The sequence below is a fragment of the Narcine bancroftii genome, chromosome 6 (genome assembly GCF_036971445.1).
Source record: "Narcine bancroftii isolate sNarBan1 chromosome 6, sNarBan1.hap1, whole genome shotgun sequence".
NCBI classification, from domain to species: Eukaryota; Metazoa; Chordata; class Chondrichthyes; order Torpediniformes; family Narcinidae; genus Narcine; species Narcine bancroftii.
The window spans coordinates 72,997,068-73,014,078 of record NC_091474.1 but is presented as its reverse complement, the minus strand read 5'-3'; the positions used below and the strand labels follow the sequence as shown (position 1 = coordinate 73,014,078).

The following is a 17,011-nucleotide window of genomic DNA, read 5'->3' as shown; positions in this document are numbered from 1 at the left end:
CCCAGTGGTAAAGCACATTTTGTGTGGCACATCTGAAAGAGTTTTACAAAATTCCGAACTCTGTTCTAATTACAGCTATGGAGGACAGAGTTTACAAGAGTACAAGTCTCCAGGAATGATAAAGAACCCACTGTACTTCAACACATCGTCCCAGATTCAGAAAAACATGGTAAATTTTCCATCTCCCTGCTTGAGACTATCAGTGTGGATTACTGGTGACCAACTCAAAGGTTTGCATATCCATGTGTTGCATAAGGGTTTATCTTTCAAAGACTTGAGTGTCTTTGGACATTCTCTGGATAAAAGAGTTGAAATCTGTTGAATTTCACGTATCTGAATAATCTCTTTGGCCACAGTAATTCTTGAAGTGTGATCTAAAAATAGAATTAAATTCCAATCAAATCTCTTCTTAAATGAAGCAGCCTGTGGCTGCATGCAGCAAGATTTGGGCAAGACTCAAGCTGATTTCAGGTAAATACTGTAGATAATCTAACCACCGAGCTCCAAGCCTCCCAGCATCAGCATCCTGGAGATCACCACATGTCAGAGTCATAAAGGTGACAAGAGTAGGTCAGAGATTGGGGATCCTGCAGTCAGAATCTCACCTCCTTCCATTCATTTGAAGGCACGTCAGGAAAGTTCACTCAGATGGCACTCCATCAATCATTCAGACCAATCTTCCCCACGTAGCTGAAGTGCTTGCTTCCTTCAAAATGGTCTGCCTTTAGCTGCCCTGGCTACTCTGGAGGTACCTCCCAAACCTGCAAACTGTACATGGGAATTAGGGACACTGAGGGTTCCCCTACTAGTTCGACATCGGCCTGACTTGGAAATCTATTGGAAGCTTTGATCATCTCTGGATGTATATACACCCTGGGACTCCGTCTGTGACAGTTTTGTGTGATAATCTTCGACTCACCCCCCAACCTTTGTTCCCTCCCCACTCCCTGGCTTCATTCACCCCAGCCCCCCAGCCTTAGTCACCTCTCGCTCCATTAAACCTTTGACTCAGTTCTTGTTCAGTTGCCCCATATTTTTCTGACAAGGTCATGTAAATATTCTCTAATATTGTTTTTGTTAAACTCACCTTTGCAGTTGGATTCCGAGGCCCATTGTCAATTTCCCAGCAGCTACTGGAGGTGGGCATCCAGTCAAAGAGAGATGCAGCATGGTCACAGTGGACAGGCCTGACCACTCATCTACATCAATCCTTCTTTATTCTTCCCATATTCCCATCAACTTCCCCAGTTCTGTCACTCACCCACATACATGGGACCTTGCAAAGTGGTACATCCTTGGGATGTGGGAGGAAACCCATGGAGTCACAGAAAAGCATGTAAACTCCACACAGGAAGCACCTGCAGTTGGGACTGAAAACGTCCCTACAGCTGTGAGGCAGGGTCTCTCTCTCTTTGTTGCATCCAGTCGTCCATGTGCAGACACTGATGCATGCTACCCCCTTCCCCAGTCACATCCAGGCCTGACGCGGAAATCGTGTGGGGATTCACAGGGTTACCTCATGAGGGGAACAGTCTGATCAAATATTCAGTGGGTGGGGAAGAATTTTCAATTCAACATGCCTGCGAAAAAAGGTCTTCATGCAATTAGACTTCTATCCACAATTTCCTCAGGGCCCAGGATTTTAATTTCCAGTGAATTCCTTTCAGCAATTAAAGTGGAGCTTGGAACTTGGCTCCTCTGGTTTCTACGGCAATCAATACTACTGATATTCACCTCACTGTTGAACAATGCCTGCAACTTAGAAGCTGTTAAATAATGCACAAATTGGAATTACTGATCGGAGCTCAAATTAAAATTTAATTACATTGGGATGCTACGAAGGGAGGTGGAGGAGCAGGTGGTGCTGAGGAAACCGAGAGGCTGCAGAAGGACTTAGAAAGATGAGGAGAATGGACAGAGAAGTGGCAAATGAAACACAGTGCTGGAAAGTGTATGGCCCAGCACTGTGGTAGAAAAAATAAAGGGGCAGACAATGTTTTTAAATGGGGAGAAAATTGAAAATACCCAGATACAAAGGGATCTGGGAGCCCTCGTGCAGGACGGTCTGAAGGTAAACTTGAGGTTGAGTCGGTGGTGAAGAAGGCAACTGCAATGCTGGTGTTCGTTTCAAGAGGAATAGAATACAAGAGCAGGGATGTGATGTTGAGGCTTTGTAAGGCTCTGGGGAGACATCAAGTGGAGATTGTGAGCAGTTTTGGGCTCCTCGTTTTAGAAAGGATGTGCTGACATTGGAGAGGGTTCAGAGGAGGTTCACTAGGAAGATTTTGGGAATGAAAGGGTTATCACATAAGGATCATTTGATGGCTCGACGTGTACTCATTGGAAGTTAGGTGAATGAGGGGAAATCTCATTGAAATACTTTAAATGTTGAAAGGCGTGGACAGAGTAGATGTAAAAAGGTTGTTTCTTTTGGCGAGAGAGTCTAGGACAAGAGGGCACAACTTCAAGATTGAAGGGCTTCTGCTTAGAACAGAGATGGGGTGGAATTTATTCAGCCAGAGTATGGTGAATCTGTTGCCACAGACTGTTTGGAGGCCAAGTCATTGGGTGTATTTAAGACAAAGATTGATAGGTTCTTGATTAGCCAGGAGATCAAAGGTTATGGGGAGAAGGCCGGGCAGTGGGGCTGAGTGGGGATGATTAAGTGGTGGGGAAGACTTGATGGGCTGAATGGCCTATTTCTGCTCCTGTGATGTCCTCTCCATCATCAAATGAGTGGTTTAAGCCAGAGATACCTGTTTGCCTTCAAAAGGCAACCTACTTTATTGACTTCTGTCCCTCAAGTTGTGACCATGGCTTCTGACACCCTCCATAGTTGTTCATCGATGGGAACACCGTCTTGTGCTCTGCCGGGAACTGAGCCAAGCTACTGGGCCGTCGGGGAAGCAGAACAAGAGGAACCCTGCAGTGACGGCTCTGGCCATCCCCAGGTAAGGTACCCAGTCCATCAATCCTCAGAATGAGCTCCCACTACAACTCATATAGAGCATCTCTGGGCCTGACACAGCTTTTGTCAGTGCTTCACCTGCCTCATAGAATTTAACAGCATGCAAACAAGTCCTTCGGCCCAGCTCATCCATGCTGGCCTACCAGAGCTAATCCGTTTACATATAAACATGCAGTATGGTTACAGGCCCTTTCATCCCAAGATCCCGTGCTGCCCAATTACATCCAATTAACCTACAACCTCCTGTACATTTTGAATGATGGGAGGAAACCGGAGCCCCCGGGGAAAGCTCACGCATACATAAGGAGGACGTAGAAACTCCTTACAGGCAGTGGGGGATTTGAACCCCCGTCCCGATCACTGCTAACCGTGCCACTAACTTGCCTGGATTTGGCCTGCATCCTCTAAATCACTGGTTCTCAACCTTTTCCTTTCCACTCACATACCACTTTAAGTAATCCCTATGCTAGAGGTGCTCTGTGATTAGTAAGGGATTGCTTAAGGTGGTAACATGAGTAGAAAGAAAAATTTGAAAACCACTGATTTAATCGTACCCAATGACTCGTCTTGTGCACGGTTTCAGAACTTCAAAGGAAATGGGCCAATGACAATTTTTCTCAAGCAAAATATTTCAGTAACAGTTGGGTCTAGAGTAGTGATTCTCAACCTTCCCTTCCCACTCACATCCCACCTTAAGCAATCCCTTACAGAGCCCCGATGGCATAGGGATTACATAAGGTGGAATGTGAGTAGAAAGAAAAAGATTGAAAACCACTGCTCTAAATCCTTTAGAGAAGCTGCATCACCATTTAGAAACCAACAGGGAAGAGGATTGACTCTAATTATAAACAGTTTGATTTATTGCTGTATAGGAACATAGGAAGTAGGAACAGGAGTAGGCCAAAAATGGCACATCGAGCCTGCTCCGCCATTCAATACGATCATGGCTGATCTAATTTATGACCTAACTCCACCTACCTGCCTTCTCCCCATATCCCCTAATTCCTCTATCATGTAAAAATTGATCTAACTGAATTTTAAATATGTTTAATGAGGCAGCCTCAACCACTTCCCTGGTTAGAGAATTCCAAACATTCACTACTCTCTGGGAAAAACTATTTTTCCTCATCTCTGTTCCAAATCTACTTTCCCGAATCTTGAGACTGTGTCCTCTCATTTTAGTTTCCCCGGCCAGCTCAAAAAACCTTCCTACATCTATCCTATCCATACCCTTCATAATCCTATATGTTTCTATAAGATCTCCTCTCATTCTTCTGAACTCGAGCGAATACAATCCTAGATGATTTAATCTTTCATCCCAGGGATCAACCTAGTAAACCTCCTCTGGACCATCTCCAAAGCCAGTATATCTTTCCTCAAATATGGAGACCAGAACTGGACACAGTACTCCAGGTGCGGTCTCACCAGTACCTTATACAGTTGCGACATTACCTCCCTACTCCTGAATTCAATTCCTCTAGCGATGAAGGCCAACATTCCATTTGCCTTCTTAATAACCTGCTGCACCTGCAACCTAACTTTTTGCAATTCATGCACAAGCACTCCTAAGTCCCTCTGCACAACAGCATGCTGTAGTTTTTCACCCTTTAAATAATATTCAGCTCTTTTATTATTCTTGCCAAAGTGGATAACCTCACACTTACTAACATTGTACTCCATCTGCCAGACCTTTGCCCACTCATCCAGCTTAACTATATCCCTCTGCAGACTCTCCACATCCTCATTACAATTTGCTCTTCCACTCAATTTGGTGTCATCCGCAAACTTGGCGACACCACATTTTGTCCCCTCCTCCAAGTCATCAATGTAAATGATGAACAGTTGTGGGCCTAACACTGACCCCTGCGGCACCCCACTTACCACTCTCTGCCAACCTGAAAAACGCCCATTTATCTCTCCATATATGTCCCATATATGACATCACATATATCCCTGAGGTTCTTTTACATGTGGGGCAGGCAGAATTTCTTTTCTTTGGTTATATTTATATTTCTTGTATTATATTTCTATAACTTTGATTATTCCAAACACACCAATATTTTTTTCTTGAATCACATTAAGTTATCAAAGAATCCAGTCAGTGAGGGACAAAGAATGATCGATATTTGGAGCTGAAGCCCTTTTGCAAGTTTTGATGAAGGAATTCAGCTCAAAATGTCGACCATTCTTTTTCTCTCACTGACATTGCTCAACCGACTGACTTCCTGCTGCAGATTGCATCTGGAGTGAAATCCAGCATCCTTCTCATTCAACATTTACCAAGCAGACTGCAGAAAGACGGAGTCTCACTTTCACACTGTCAGTAGTGGGAATGACTTTCCTTTCAAATGTTGGGTTTAAGTTAAAATGCAGTGTGCTCTTTACCTTTTAGCTATTAAGTGGTGGATGAGGGCATCAGTCTCTCAGTGAATGGTTCTGTCCCAAATGTGCTTCTTACAGTCCTGTTGTGGAAAGTGCAGAGAGTAAAAAGTCTGGAAGCAACATTTTCGGCTTAGAAATTAGCTTGTGCATAACAACAGCAGGGAGGATCACTGGGGTCTCCTCTCCCCCCCAGCCCTCTCCATCCACCGGGATGACACCAGGGGAAAGGATTCTTCTGACTGCTTGTGGCCAGGAGACAGTTGCATGCAGTTTGAGAGGAAGAGTTGGAGAGAAAAGCCAGTAGGGGAAGCGAAAGAAGAATTGGAAAGAGAGAGGGAGGGGAGTTACCTGAAACGAGGATAATAGTCATTCTAGTTTCATGTCAGGCGAATTGATTTTTCAATCTGTGAGGTCAGTTTGGCTCTGAAAAAATTTCATATAAATAAGAACTTCTGATTGTTTCAGATATACCCATTTATCCAAAACGTTTCAGAGGGGAACAGACGTCACTTCCAAGTCCAAAAAAAATTTTGGGTAACTGAGGTGCTCATGCGCATGCATCGTTTGTCTGGATGTGTGTTTGCATGTTTTTGCATTGAACAACACTGTTTCGTCAGGTTGTACTTACAAAATCGGACAATAATGAACTTGACGGTTAAGGATAGTGTTACTCTGGAGTGAAATAGTTGGGATAAAGTCAAGCTCTGACCCACACACAAATCATGCCAAATGCAAGTATTTCAAGTAGAAAAGTACTTACTTTCTGCTGTACTGTCACTCTTCTCGTGAATGAGCTTAGAAACTGTTACAAATCTCTGTTTTTCTTTTCCTTCCAGGAATCACATGAAGCTATTTGTTGGGGATTCCTGGGGCAGAGTCCATGCTTGGTCTATGGATGGCTGAACTGATAACTGAAAGCAGAAGATCAATGAAAATGGATCTATATGGCATCCAGTGAAGAGCAGATGGTTTGAAAATGCATCTGCTCAGAGAACTTCTGACATTTGTTCACACTTGGAATAAGGTGTGTTGAATTCAATCAGTCCAGACACAAAGTACAATGCAAAAATTTGACTGAAATCATAGATGTAAATTTATGGATATATGGAAATTTATGGAAAACTATAATCTATGCAGTGAAACAATTTACATATGAATGAATTTGCAAATATTCAGTCATGTCATTTAGGACAATCCACTTTTACAAAGGTTCAGGGGTGTAGTGACTAATGAATGTTGAGTTTAGTTCCTTCACTGTTGGGAAGGGATCACTCCCTCATCTCATCACAGATCGCCTGAAAAAAATATGCTGACAATCAAAAATAATTGGATCTTGAAATGTCGGGGAAGACACTTCTCAGAGCTTCCAAGGCCCATTACCAGAGGTTGATCCTTTAGTGGTCAATGTTGCATTGGACATGCAGGGTGGTGTTTCAATAAAGTAAATCATCCAAAGGCATGTATTTGATCAGCCTATTCATTGCCCGTATGGCTTCCCACCTTCTGCATCAAGTTGATGAGTTGTCAGCTGATGTTTCAAACTCGAGGGCTGTCAAGCTAAACATTTTGGAGAAGGGAAGCTCATTTGGATGATGCTGTTACTTCTGCAATGAGGCTGACAGAAGCAATTCCTATTTACTCCAAGCCATTTTACAGGAAAATGCCGTGTATCAACAAAAGATTCCAGTGGTAAGTCTGTCAGGCTCTGAGAATCGCTTGGCTGGACATTCATCTCAGCACGGAGGCCACACATTTCTGTATTTAGACATGACGTGTTTTAGACTAGGTTAGATTCAACTTTATTGTCATTGTGCCGAGTAAAACACAAAGCCAATGAAATACAATTAGCATCCTGCCAGAGGTTTAAAAAATAGTGCAATATACAAATAATGACATACAAATGAAAACAAGTGCAAGATTGTGCCTGGTGAATTGTCACCAAAACCTATCATGGAGGTGGGTCATTCTCTCTTTAGGAAATCCTGATTGTGGTCTTCCCCAATTTAAAGTAGGGCAGAGGTTCTAGTGAGGAGAAAGTTTGACAAAGTTGGAGAAGGAAAGAACAGTGAGTCAGGAGGGGTCAATGGGTACATTCATAACGTGCATTGTGTACAAAGGTGGAATTACCTGATTACAAAAAGACAGGTGCATTTTGTGTCACAAATAAGGTAAATCAGTGTGATTTCGCAACCATTATTGGTTGGTAAGGGACCAAGGTTGGGAGTTGCATATTGCGGGTACTTTGAGGAAAACGGGAGCAGAAGGCGGGGTAGGGCACATATCAGTGGGATGAGGTGCAACACTAAGGAACATCAGAAGGGCAGGAAACTGGTGGGAGTTTTCTCATGCAACGTCAATCAGGAAGTTAGTTATCCCTAGGATAAGGATAAAACAATCATTGTGGACTTCAATCTGCTGATAGACATAAAATTTGCAGCAATAGCGTGGAGGATCTATTCATGGAATGTGTAAGAGATGGCTCTCAAGTCTGTATGGGAAGAACCAATAAAAACAAGCTATTTTAGATTCTATATACTCTAATAAGACCGGATTAATTGATAATCTGGTTGTTAAGGGAGAATATTAATAATATGATGCCTTTTATAGGGTGATTATGCTTAAACCTTGCAGTACAAGAGAAAGAAAAGCAAAAGAGAGTCCCTTCAGAGTCACTGAGTGTATGTGGTTTCGCCTCCAGCCGAATAAACAAGCATTAGTCAGCATTTAAAAAAATTTAAAACATAACTTTGTCATAAATACTCCTTTGAGACACAAAACTCCAGAAAAGGGCGATACATCTGTGGCCACCGAGAGAGGTTAAAGAGAGTATTAGTTTTTAAGAGTAAACTGAAGGTGTTACTTCTGTAAACAATGTGCCTGACTGTTGCAGGGTTTCGGAATTCAGCAACAAGAACTGAGGAAACGATGGTCGGAATTCTATGTGCGTGGAAAGAGATAGATTAGTTGAACTAATTGTGGATCCCTTACACACTGAGATGTGCAGAATGTCCAAAATATTAAATGAAATGTTTGAGTGTGTTTTCATTTGACAAAGGAGCAGAATTAGGCCATTCAGCCCATCAAGTCTGCTCCATCATTTGAATCATGGCTGACGTATTTTTCCTCTCACCTCTGTTCTCCTGCCTTCTCCCCATAACATCCTTACTAATCAAACATTATCTACCTCCACTTTAAATGTATCCAGCTGATTATGGTGATGAATTCAGAACCAGAATCAGGTTTATTGTCATGAAGATGTCACGAGATTCATTGTTTTGTGGCAATGTTACAGATGCAAAAATTTGTTATCAATTGTGGTTCATGGTCCATTCAGAAATCTGATGGCAGAGGGTTGAAGCTGTGTTTGTACTGCCGGGTGTTCATCTTCAGGCTCCTGTACCTTTTCCCGATAGCAGCAGTGAGAAGAGGATGATGGAGAACCTTGAGGATAGAGGCTGCTTTCTTGACACATCACCTCTTGTAGAAGTCCTCAATGGAGTGGACTAATGACCATGCTCCCTGTAGCTTTTTTCTGTCCTTCCATACCAGACAGTGATGCAACCAGTCAGAATGTTCTCCACGGTACACCTGTAGACAAGAGGCTTTGGTGACATACCAAATCTTTACAAAACTCCTCATGAAGTATAGCCATGAGCGAGCCTTCTTCGTGATTGCATTGACATGAAGGTGCCAGGATAGATCGTCATGGAAGAATCTCCTTAGAAGGGTGAAATGCAAGAGTCATATGGATGGGACCATGGGTAAAAATCAGCATCATGTTTTGAGGTTGCAGCTGGCAGATTGGTTGGGCTCTGTGCGTTGATCAGGTTCTATGCAACCATCAGCCTCACTCTCCTTGCTGCACCATGTTCTTGGCAGCGTGCTATCAAGTCCCCATTTTCCTGGTCATGGCCTATGGGAATCCAGCTCCAGGCAGTGATCAGGCCTTGCACTGACCCCCCCCCTCCCCCCCAGGTCTGTACTGCATTTAGGCTCTGTCCTAGAGACTGGCCCCAGGCATCTGTTGCTGCACTCAGGACCTGAGCTCTGCTTAGACTGTGCATTTCCCATCCTGTATCTGTTCCATCATGGAGCTGTGCTGCACTCAGTAGACAGGTTAGACCCTCATTAAAGATTTCATTGATACATGCAGGACACTCATCATTCCTTCTTACCCTTGAATTGCACTACAATATAACCATTCGCTTGGTGGTGAGGCATATTCAGTGTGTCCTACAGAGGGAACAAGTAAGAACTGAGCAACTTCTTTATGAGGGCAGGAAGAGTTGGATGGCCCAAAATGAAACAGAATAAATAAACTAAACCTTCCAAGCCTGTTATGTAGAACAGCATGAAAGTTGGGCAAACCCCAATAAATTACATGAGCTGTTTATAAACTAATGAGTATCTTTTCCCACTTAAGAAATCTGCGAACAATTTCCATTCCATTGGTAAGTATAAGCATTGATGTTCTTGGCCGTGGGCTGTCATGTTAAATTGCTTTGGGTTACTGTGCAAGCTTAAATGGAAACAGACTGAAAGATTCAAAACTGCAAAACACAGCACGTCCACAAAAGAAGCAGAGACCGAGTTTGTGTCCAATTCTCATCTTGTTTAAACAAACTTCATTCCATCGTCTGTACCTGCAGAAAACCAAAATAAAAAATAAAAAAATTGTGATGCATATACTATTTGGGATATTCCAGCAAACAAGGAAAACAAAGCAAAAGATGAAGGTCTGCAGACACCGTGGTTGAAGTCAAAACACAATGCTGGAAAAACTCAGCAGGTCAAACTGTCCTTTATATGGCACAGATAAAGATACATAACCAATGGTTCAGGTTTGAACTCTTCATCAATAAAATAAATAAGGCTGAAGGTACCCAGATATTGGCTGGCAGACTCCCCTCCAATCCTTCTGTTATGTGTGGGAGCGATTGGTAAAATTCATGGAGTCAGAAGAGAGATGTACACAATATTCTCACAGTCGCACTGGTTACTGGAGTTGCTCCAGAAACATGTCAGGCAACTTACCCAGAGTCAGATTGAAATCCAAATTTTTAAATGTATTGCTGTTTTCAAATGTTTGGACAAACATTCAGCCTTTGATAATCCTCACCCCCCCATCCAAATCTAACCTCGGAACAATTGCTGCTATTGCATTGAACTGAGTTGTTTATTGTCACAACAAGAGACCCAGTGATCACACTTGGTTCAAAATCAGCATTTATGGTCATGAACATTTCACAAAATTTGTTGTTTTGCGGCAGCATTACAGTGCAAATATTGTATAAATTATATTTCAAAAACGAATTCGAGCAAAAGAAGAGAATGTGAGGACGTGTTTGTGGTTCATTGTCCGTTCAGAAATCTGACGGCAGAGGGGAAGAAGCGGTTTTTGTACTGTTGAGTGTTTGTCTTCAGGCTCCTGAACCTTCTTCCTGATGGTAGCAGTGAGAAGAGGGCATGGCCTGGGTAGTGGGGGGCCTTGAAGATCATGGCTGCTTTCTTTTTACACCACCATTTGTAAATGTCCTCGATGGAGTGAAGACTGGTACCCGTGATGTCGCTGGCCGAGTTTACAGACTCTCTGTAGTCTTTTCCTGTCCTGTCCATTGACACCTCCACACCAAACTGGTCAGAATGCTCGCCATGGTCCAACTGTAGTAATTTTCAAAAGTCATTGGTGATATACCAAATCTTCTCAAAATATATTATGTTTGCAAAGGATTTGCATGTCATCCAGGCAGGTCTTTATAAGAAACTGGAATAGACAGGGTTCATTTGGTGGCCCAAATGTTGTCATATGTTCAATAGTGATCACTGCTATTTATTCCTGAACCTTCCCGTGATATCACAAAGAAGAAATCCTCAATGCTCATGGACTACAGCGAGTTGCATCATTGGACCACTGTTGAGGTAAGGGTCTTTCTTGCATTAGATTGGTGTTGATTAATGCATCAAGTACCTGTAGAAATGCAGCAATTTCAATAAATTCAGCACGGTTAGCGTAGCGGTTAGCGCAATGCCTTGACAGCACCAATGATCAGGACCAGGGTTTGTCTGTAAGGTGTTTGTTCGTGTCTCCCTGTGTCTGCGTGGCTTTTCCCTGGGGGCTCTGGTTTCCTCCCATCATGTGAAACGTACCGGGGGTGTGGATTGATTGGGTGTAAATTGAAGGCATGGATTTGTGGATTGAAATGGCCTGTTACCGTGCTGTATGTTTAAAATGAACACATTAATTAGCCAAAATATTAATACATAAATGTAACTTGGTTAATGCTTCTGCTGGGACATTTCCAAATAATGAAGGACAGTGAAGATGACCTGCCAATGACAGCCAAGCTGAATTCCATTAGCTCTGACCAAGAGGGTGTGGATTCTTGGTGACATCATCTTGACTTGATAGCTTAATGTTGATGGGATAATGCTTGGTGCCTAGGATGTGATTGCTTTGAGATTAATTAATGTCAGATAGCGTTGGAGAATTTAAACCCATGCATTTGCATGTTTGGAGAGCTCCTGCATTCCCTACGGGGTTTGGGTGTGAGAGTGGGGTGGTGTTGATGGACCTCCCGCCAAGCCTGTGTGTAATAAAAGACTACCGATAGTCCCCGATGGGCTGACTTAGTATTTTTCAAAGTTTCAAGGGTTTGAATCCGTACTCTACTTTGAATTTTCAGTGTCTTCTGGCAACACTGTATCAGTCCCCACACGGATTCCACTGCCCCTCTCTCTCCCGTCAGCACTGTATAAATTCCCACACTGATTCCACTGCGTTGCTCTCTCCCGACAGCCCCGTGTCAGTCCCCACACTGATTCCACTGCCTTGCTCTCTCCCATCAGCCCCGTGTCGATCCCCACACTGATTCCGCTGTCCTTTTTCGACTTACAATTTTTTTCGACATCTGATGGAAGTGCCAGAACGTAACTGCATCATACGCTGAGGACTACCTGTAATGGGGAAACTAAAAGGTATGGGTCTTCCATTCCTGAAGAACAGAACAACAGGCTGGATCTGGAAGAAGAGGACCAAAAGCGACCACCCGCACCACACATAGACCACAGATTTCCCATAAAGTTTTAGTTGGTTCACAAATAGTAAATGACATGGGCAGGTTGGTCCAAAGGGTCTGTTTCCATGCTCTATGAATTTAATGAAATTGCTGCATTTCTACATTCATTGCCAATTAAACTCACTACAGAAAATTAGAGGCCACACTTAATCTTTTTAATGAGTAGATTTAGGTTCCTGCAAAACATTGCAGCATTTCTGGTCCAGAAAGTGATCTATTTAAACTCCAGAGTCAGTTTCAGCATTGTTATAAGAAACCACTTTCTCCCCTGATCCCTGGCAGCATGGTTCTCAAGCCCTGTGGTCCCAATTAACCTGTTGCCCTCTCTACTCTGTAAACTTCCTTCTCGAGCAGCACATTGATGTAGAGAATGAAGGCTGAAGTTTGTCTCCCGTCTCAGGGAATCCTAATGGTGATGCATGATTGGAAGGGAATCTTCAGGCGCAGTGTCCCCCTGTGCCCTGTCCTCCTCCTTGAATGTGAAGGTCACATAGAACCAGAGAAGATTACAGCACAGAAACAAGCCCATCTAGACTGTGCCAAACTAATATTCTGTCTAGTCCCACTGACATGCACCAGTCCATGGCCCTCCATACCTCCCCCATCCATGTACCAAATTCTTCTTAAATGTTAAAATTAAGCCTGCATTCACCACTTCAGCTGACAACTCGTTCCATACCCCCATCACTCTCTGTGTGAAGAAGCTTCCCTTCATGTTCTCCCTAAACTTTTTCCCTTTCACCCTTAACCCATTTCCTCTGGTTTGTATCTCACCCACCCTCAGTGGAAAAAGCCAATCTACATTTACCCTGTCTATACCCATCATAATTTTAGATTCCTTTATCAAATCTCCCCTCATTCTTCTGCACTCCATGGAATAAAGTCCTACTTGTTTAACCTTTCCCTGCAACTCAATTCCTGAAGTCTGGCAACATTCGAGTAAATCTTCTCTATTATTTCAATCTTATTGATATCTTTCGTGCAGTTGGATAATCATGTTGAGGAACTTTGGGGGACATCCGATGCGCTCTAGTATTTGCCAAAGCCCTTTCCTGCTCACGGTGTCGAAGGCTTTGGTGAGGTCAACAAAGGTGATGTAGAGTCCTTTGTTTTGTTCTCTGCACTTTTCTTGGAGCTGTCTGAGGGCAAAGACCATGTCAGTAGTTCCTCTGTTTCTCACAAAGATAAGCGTATACAGAGCCGTTGTCATACCCACACTCCTGTTCGGCTCCGAATCATGGGTCCTCCACCGGCATCACCTACGGCTCCTAGAACGCTTCCACCAGCGTTGTCTCCGCTCCATCCTCAACATCCATTGGAGCGCTTTCATCCCTAACGTCGAAGTACTCGAGATGGCAGAGGTCGACAGCATCGAGTCCACGCTGCTGAAGATCCAGCTGCGCTGGGTGGGTCACGTCTCCAGAATGGAGGACCATCGCCTTCCCAAGATCGTGTTCTATGGTGAGCTCTCCACTGGCCACTGTGACAGAGGTGCACCAAAGAAAAGGTACAAGGACTGCCTAAAGAAATCTCTTGGTGCCTGCCACATTGACCACCGCCAGTGGGCTGATATCGCCTCAAACCGTGCATCTTGGCGCCTCACAGTTTGGCGGGCAGCAACCTCCTTTGAAGAAGACGGCAGAGCCCACCTCACTGACAAAAGGCAAAGGAGGAAAAGCCCAACACCTAACCCCAACCCACCAATTTTCCCCTGCAGCCGCTGCAACCGTGTCTGGCTGTCCCGCATCGGACTTGTCAGCCACCAACGAGCCTGCAGCTGACGTGGACTTTTACCCCCTCCATAAATCTTCGTCTGCGAAGCCAAGCCAAAGAAGAAGAAGAAGATTGATATCTTTCCTGTAGTTAGGTGACCAAAACTGAACACAATTCTCCAAATTTGGCTTCCCCAACTTTACCATAAGATCCCAACTCCTGTACTCAATATTTTGATTTATGAAGGCCAATAAACCAAAAGCTCTCTTTATAACCCAATCTACCTCTGACACCACTTTCAGGGAAATATATATTTGTATTCCCAGATGTTTGGGAACAGCAAAGTCAGGGCAAGTAACTGCGGTGAGTTTTGTCACTCGTTCATGGCAGATGCAGTTCATGGACAATGTCAGTTACTAGCTCTGAATTACAATAACCAATAGGTAGAACTTCTGCCTGGCCTGTGGGAAGAACAATTTCAGGGCTGGATGTGATGTCCTGTATCCACTGTGACAATAAATTTGAACTTGAACTCTAAGATGGTACATCGGGTGTCAAACATCTCCCTACACACTCTGGGACCACTGCCGTAGTCCAAGAGGTGGTTCAATACCACCTCCTCAAAGGCAATTAAGGATGTTGGTCTTCTCAGTGATGCCCAGATCTTAAAAATATTGCATTAAAAATAACGTGCATTAATCGCCAGTTCAAACCATCGCTGTGTGCTGTGCCCTTGGTTTCCCTGTAAGTACTGATCATAGGTTTCAGAATCAGAAGTTATTGTCAGGAACATGTCACAAAATTTGTTGTGTTGTAAATTGTGGCAGCATCACAGTTCCAACATTTCTTTAAACCACATTTCAAAATAAATAAAATAAAAATAGATCAAGGTCTGTGGAACATTGTTCATTCAGGAATCTGATGGCAGTAGGGAATCTGCTGGGTGCTCGTCTCTAGACTCCTGTACCTTTTTCCCCATGGTAGCAGAGTGAAGAGGGCGGTCTTTGAGGATAGAGGCTGCTTTCTTAAGACACTGCCTTTTGTCGATGTCATCGATGGAGTGAAGTCTGGTGCCCGCGATGTCACAGGCTGAGTTAACAACCCTCTGGAGTGTTTTGCTGTCCTGTGCATTGGCACCTCAGTACTAGACAGTGATGCAACCAGCCAGAATGCTCTCCTCAGTACACCTGTAGAAGTTTGTCTCAAAAGTTCTAATTCCTGCTGCAATGGAGTAGACTTTATCTGAAACATCTGGTGCCTTGCAAATGTCAGCAATGTTGAGGTGAAATTCACCCACAAGAATCCACACCAGTTTTCCAACGCATCAATCTGTGCATCTAAAGCAAATGTGAGGCATGATTTGTGCAAAAATATGTACAAGATCGCACGCAGCTATTTCCTGAAAAAGATATGCATTCCAACTTAAAATCAGACCCGATTTTAACCATAATCTCTTCATTAATATATATCTTTTTTTCCTGGAAAATGACACAAATCCACATGGGAATACTGGAAATTTTGGAGTGGCAAAGCGACTGCATGTCATGCCCTCAAACCCAGGCCACAGTTGGAAAGGACTGTTCCCTCAGCCTAGTACAAGGTACAAGGTACCAGTTGGGATTCTGGGCCAGGTCTTACTCATCTGAAAGGTGGTGATTCTATTGGTGGCAGCTTGCTTTTACGTCATATTTGTGAGTTCACCTCCACCACAGAAACCTCTCTTTTAAAAAAAGAGATGGGCACATTTGAGCAGAACTTTGGATGCCTGCGCTGCCCCAGATGCAGTGCCGTGGGAGTGGAGGAATTTGCTGCATTGTTGAAGGGGCTATATTGAGGGATTGTTGCCTTGTTGGAGAGGCAGATTCAAAGGAATGATGCTTATGGAGGGGCAGTATTGAGAGAGGGTCACACTGTGGGGAGCGCAGTACCGAGGGAGTGAAACACTGTGGGGGACACAGTCTCGAGGCCGAGGGAGGACTGCATAAAACTCACTCCCTCTATCAAACTCCTTTAATTGTTTCCTTTCTCAGTACCTGTTTCTCCTTAATCACTTTTTTCAGGGAAAGTTTTAGAGTGCTGCTGTTTTCAAAAGGTTCCAAAACTCTAAGGTTTTAAAAGCTATACGTCATAATTAACAGCACATGTTAAGGCAAATCATTTTGGATTCTTTGAAGATTATGAGAGAGCTGGGTTTCATTTTCCCCCATGGATAAAAGCTGGCTGTGTTGACAAACTGAAGAGTTAGCAATTTCTCTTTGTCCCTTATTCATCTGAAAGGAATGTTAAAATGGAACACACTGTATCCGGCAAAAAGTGTACCAATGTTGTTATAAAATAGGGAAGGGGGGTTCGGAGGAGCAACACAAACTTAGATGTAGAAATGATTCATCGTGTTGATGCAGGATTTTTTAAAAATTTACTGTGATTATCTTTCTTTTTCAATATTTTCATTGTTTTCAATTATAATAAACAAGTAAAATCCATTAAATAGAGTAAGCACATAAAAAGGAATATACAAGTATAGTAATTATATGTAGAAAAGAACTATTATATATAAACAAGGTACTTTAGCAAACAGACTAGAAGAAAGACAAAAATGTATATTACACACTTCAATATAAAATGGCTTAATTGAAAAAGAAAAAAAATTACTTTTCTACAAAATCTACCCTCTTCCCTTCCAAAGTTGTTGGTCATTGCATATAATTCCCTACCATATAGAGATAACTAAAATCACAAAACAATATCTGAATAATCATGAAAATAGTTAATAAGAGGGCCCCATAAAATTAAAAAAAATTCAAACCCGTTACATTGGTAGAGCATCTGATTTCTCCCCCCCACCCCCCCGAAGTTAAACATGCCATCATAT

The 17,011-nt window shown here is 43.1% G+C and overlaps 1 protein-coding gene across 3 annotated transcripts in view; it reads left to right on the top strand.

Annotated features, from left to right (window-relative positions):
* Window positions 1-6,809, top strand: part of wdfy4 (WDFY family member 4) — a 224,292-nt gene extending 217,483 nt beyond the window's left edge. For all 3 annotated transcript variants that reach the window (XM_069885345.1, XM_069885346.1, XM_069885344.1), the window contains exons 61-63: window positions 76-169; window positions 2,837-2,951; window positions 6,187-6,809. In XM_069885345.1, the coding sequence (XP_069741446.1) occupies window positions 76-169; window positions 2,837-2,951; window positions 6,187-6,253 (276 nt within the window). In that variant the 3' untranslated portion in view covers window positions 6,254-6,809. The remainder of the gene's footprint in view (window positions 1-75; window positions 170-2,836; window positions 2,952-6,186) is intronic.
* The last annotated feature ends 10,202 nt before the right edge of the window (window positions 6,810-17,011 follow it).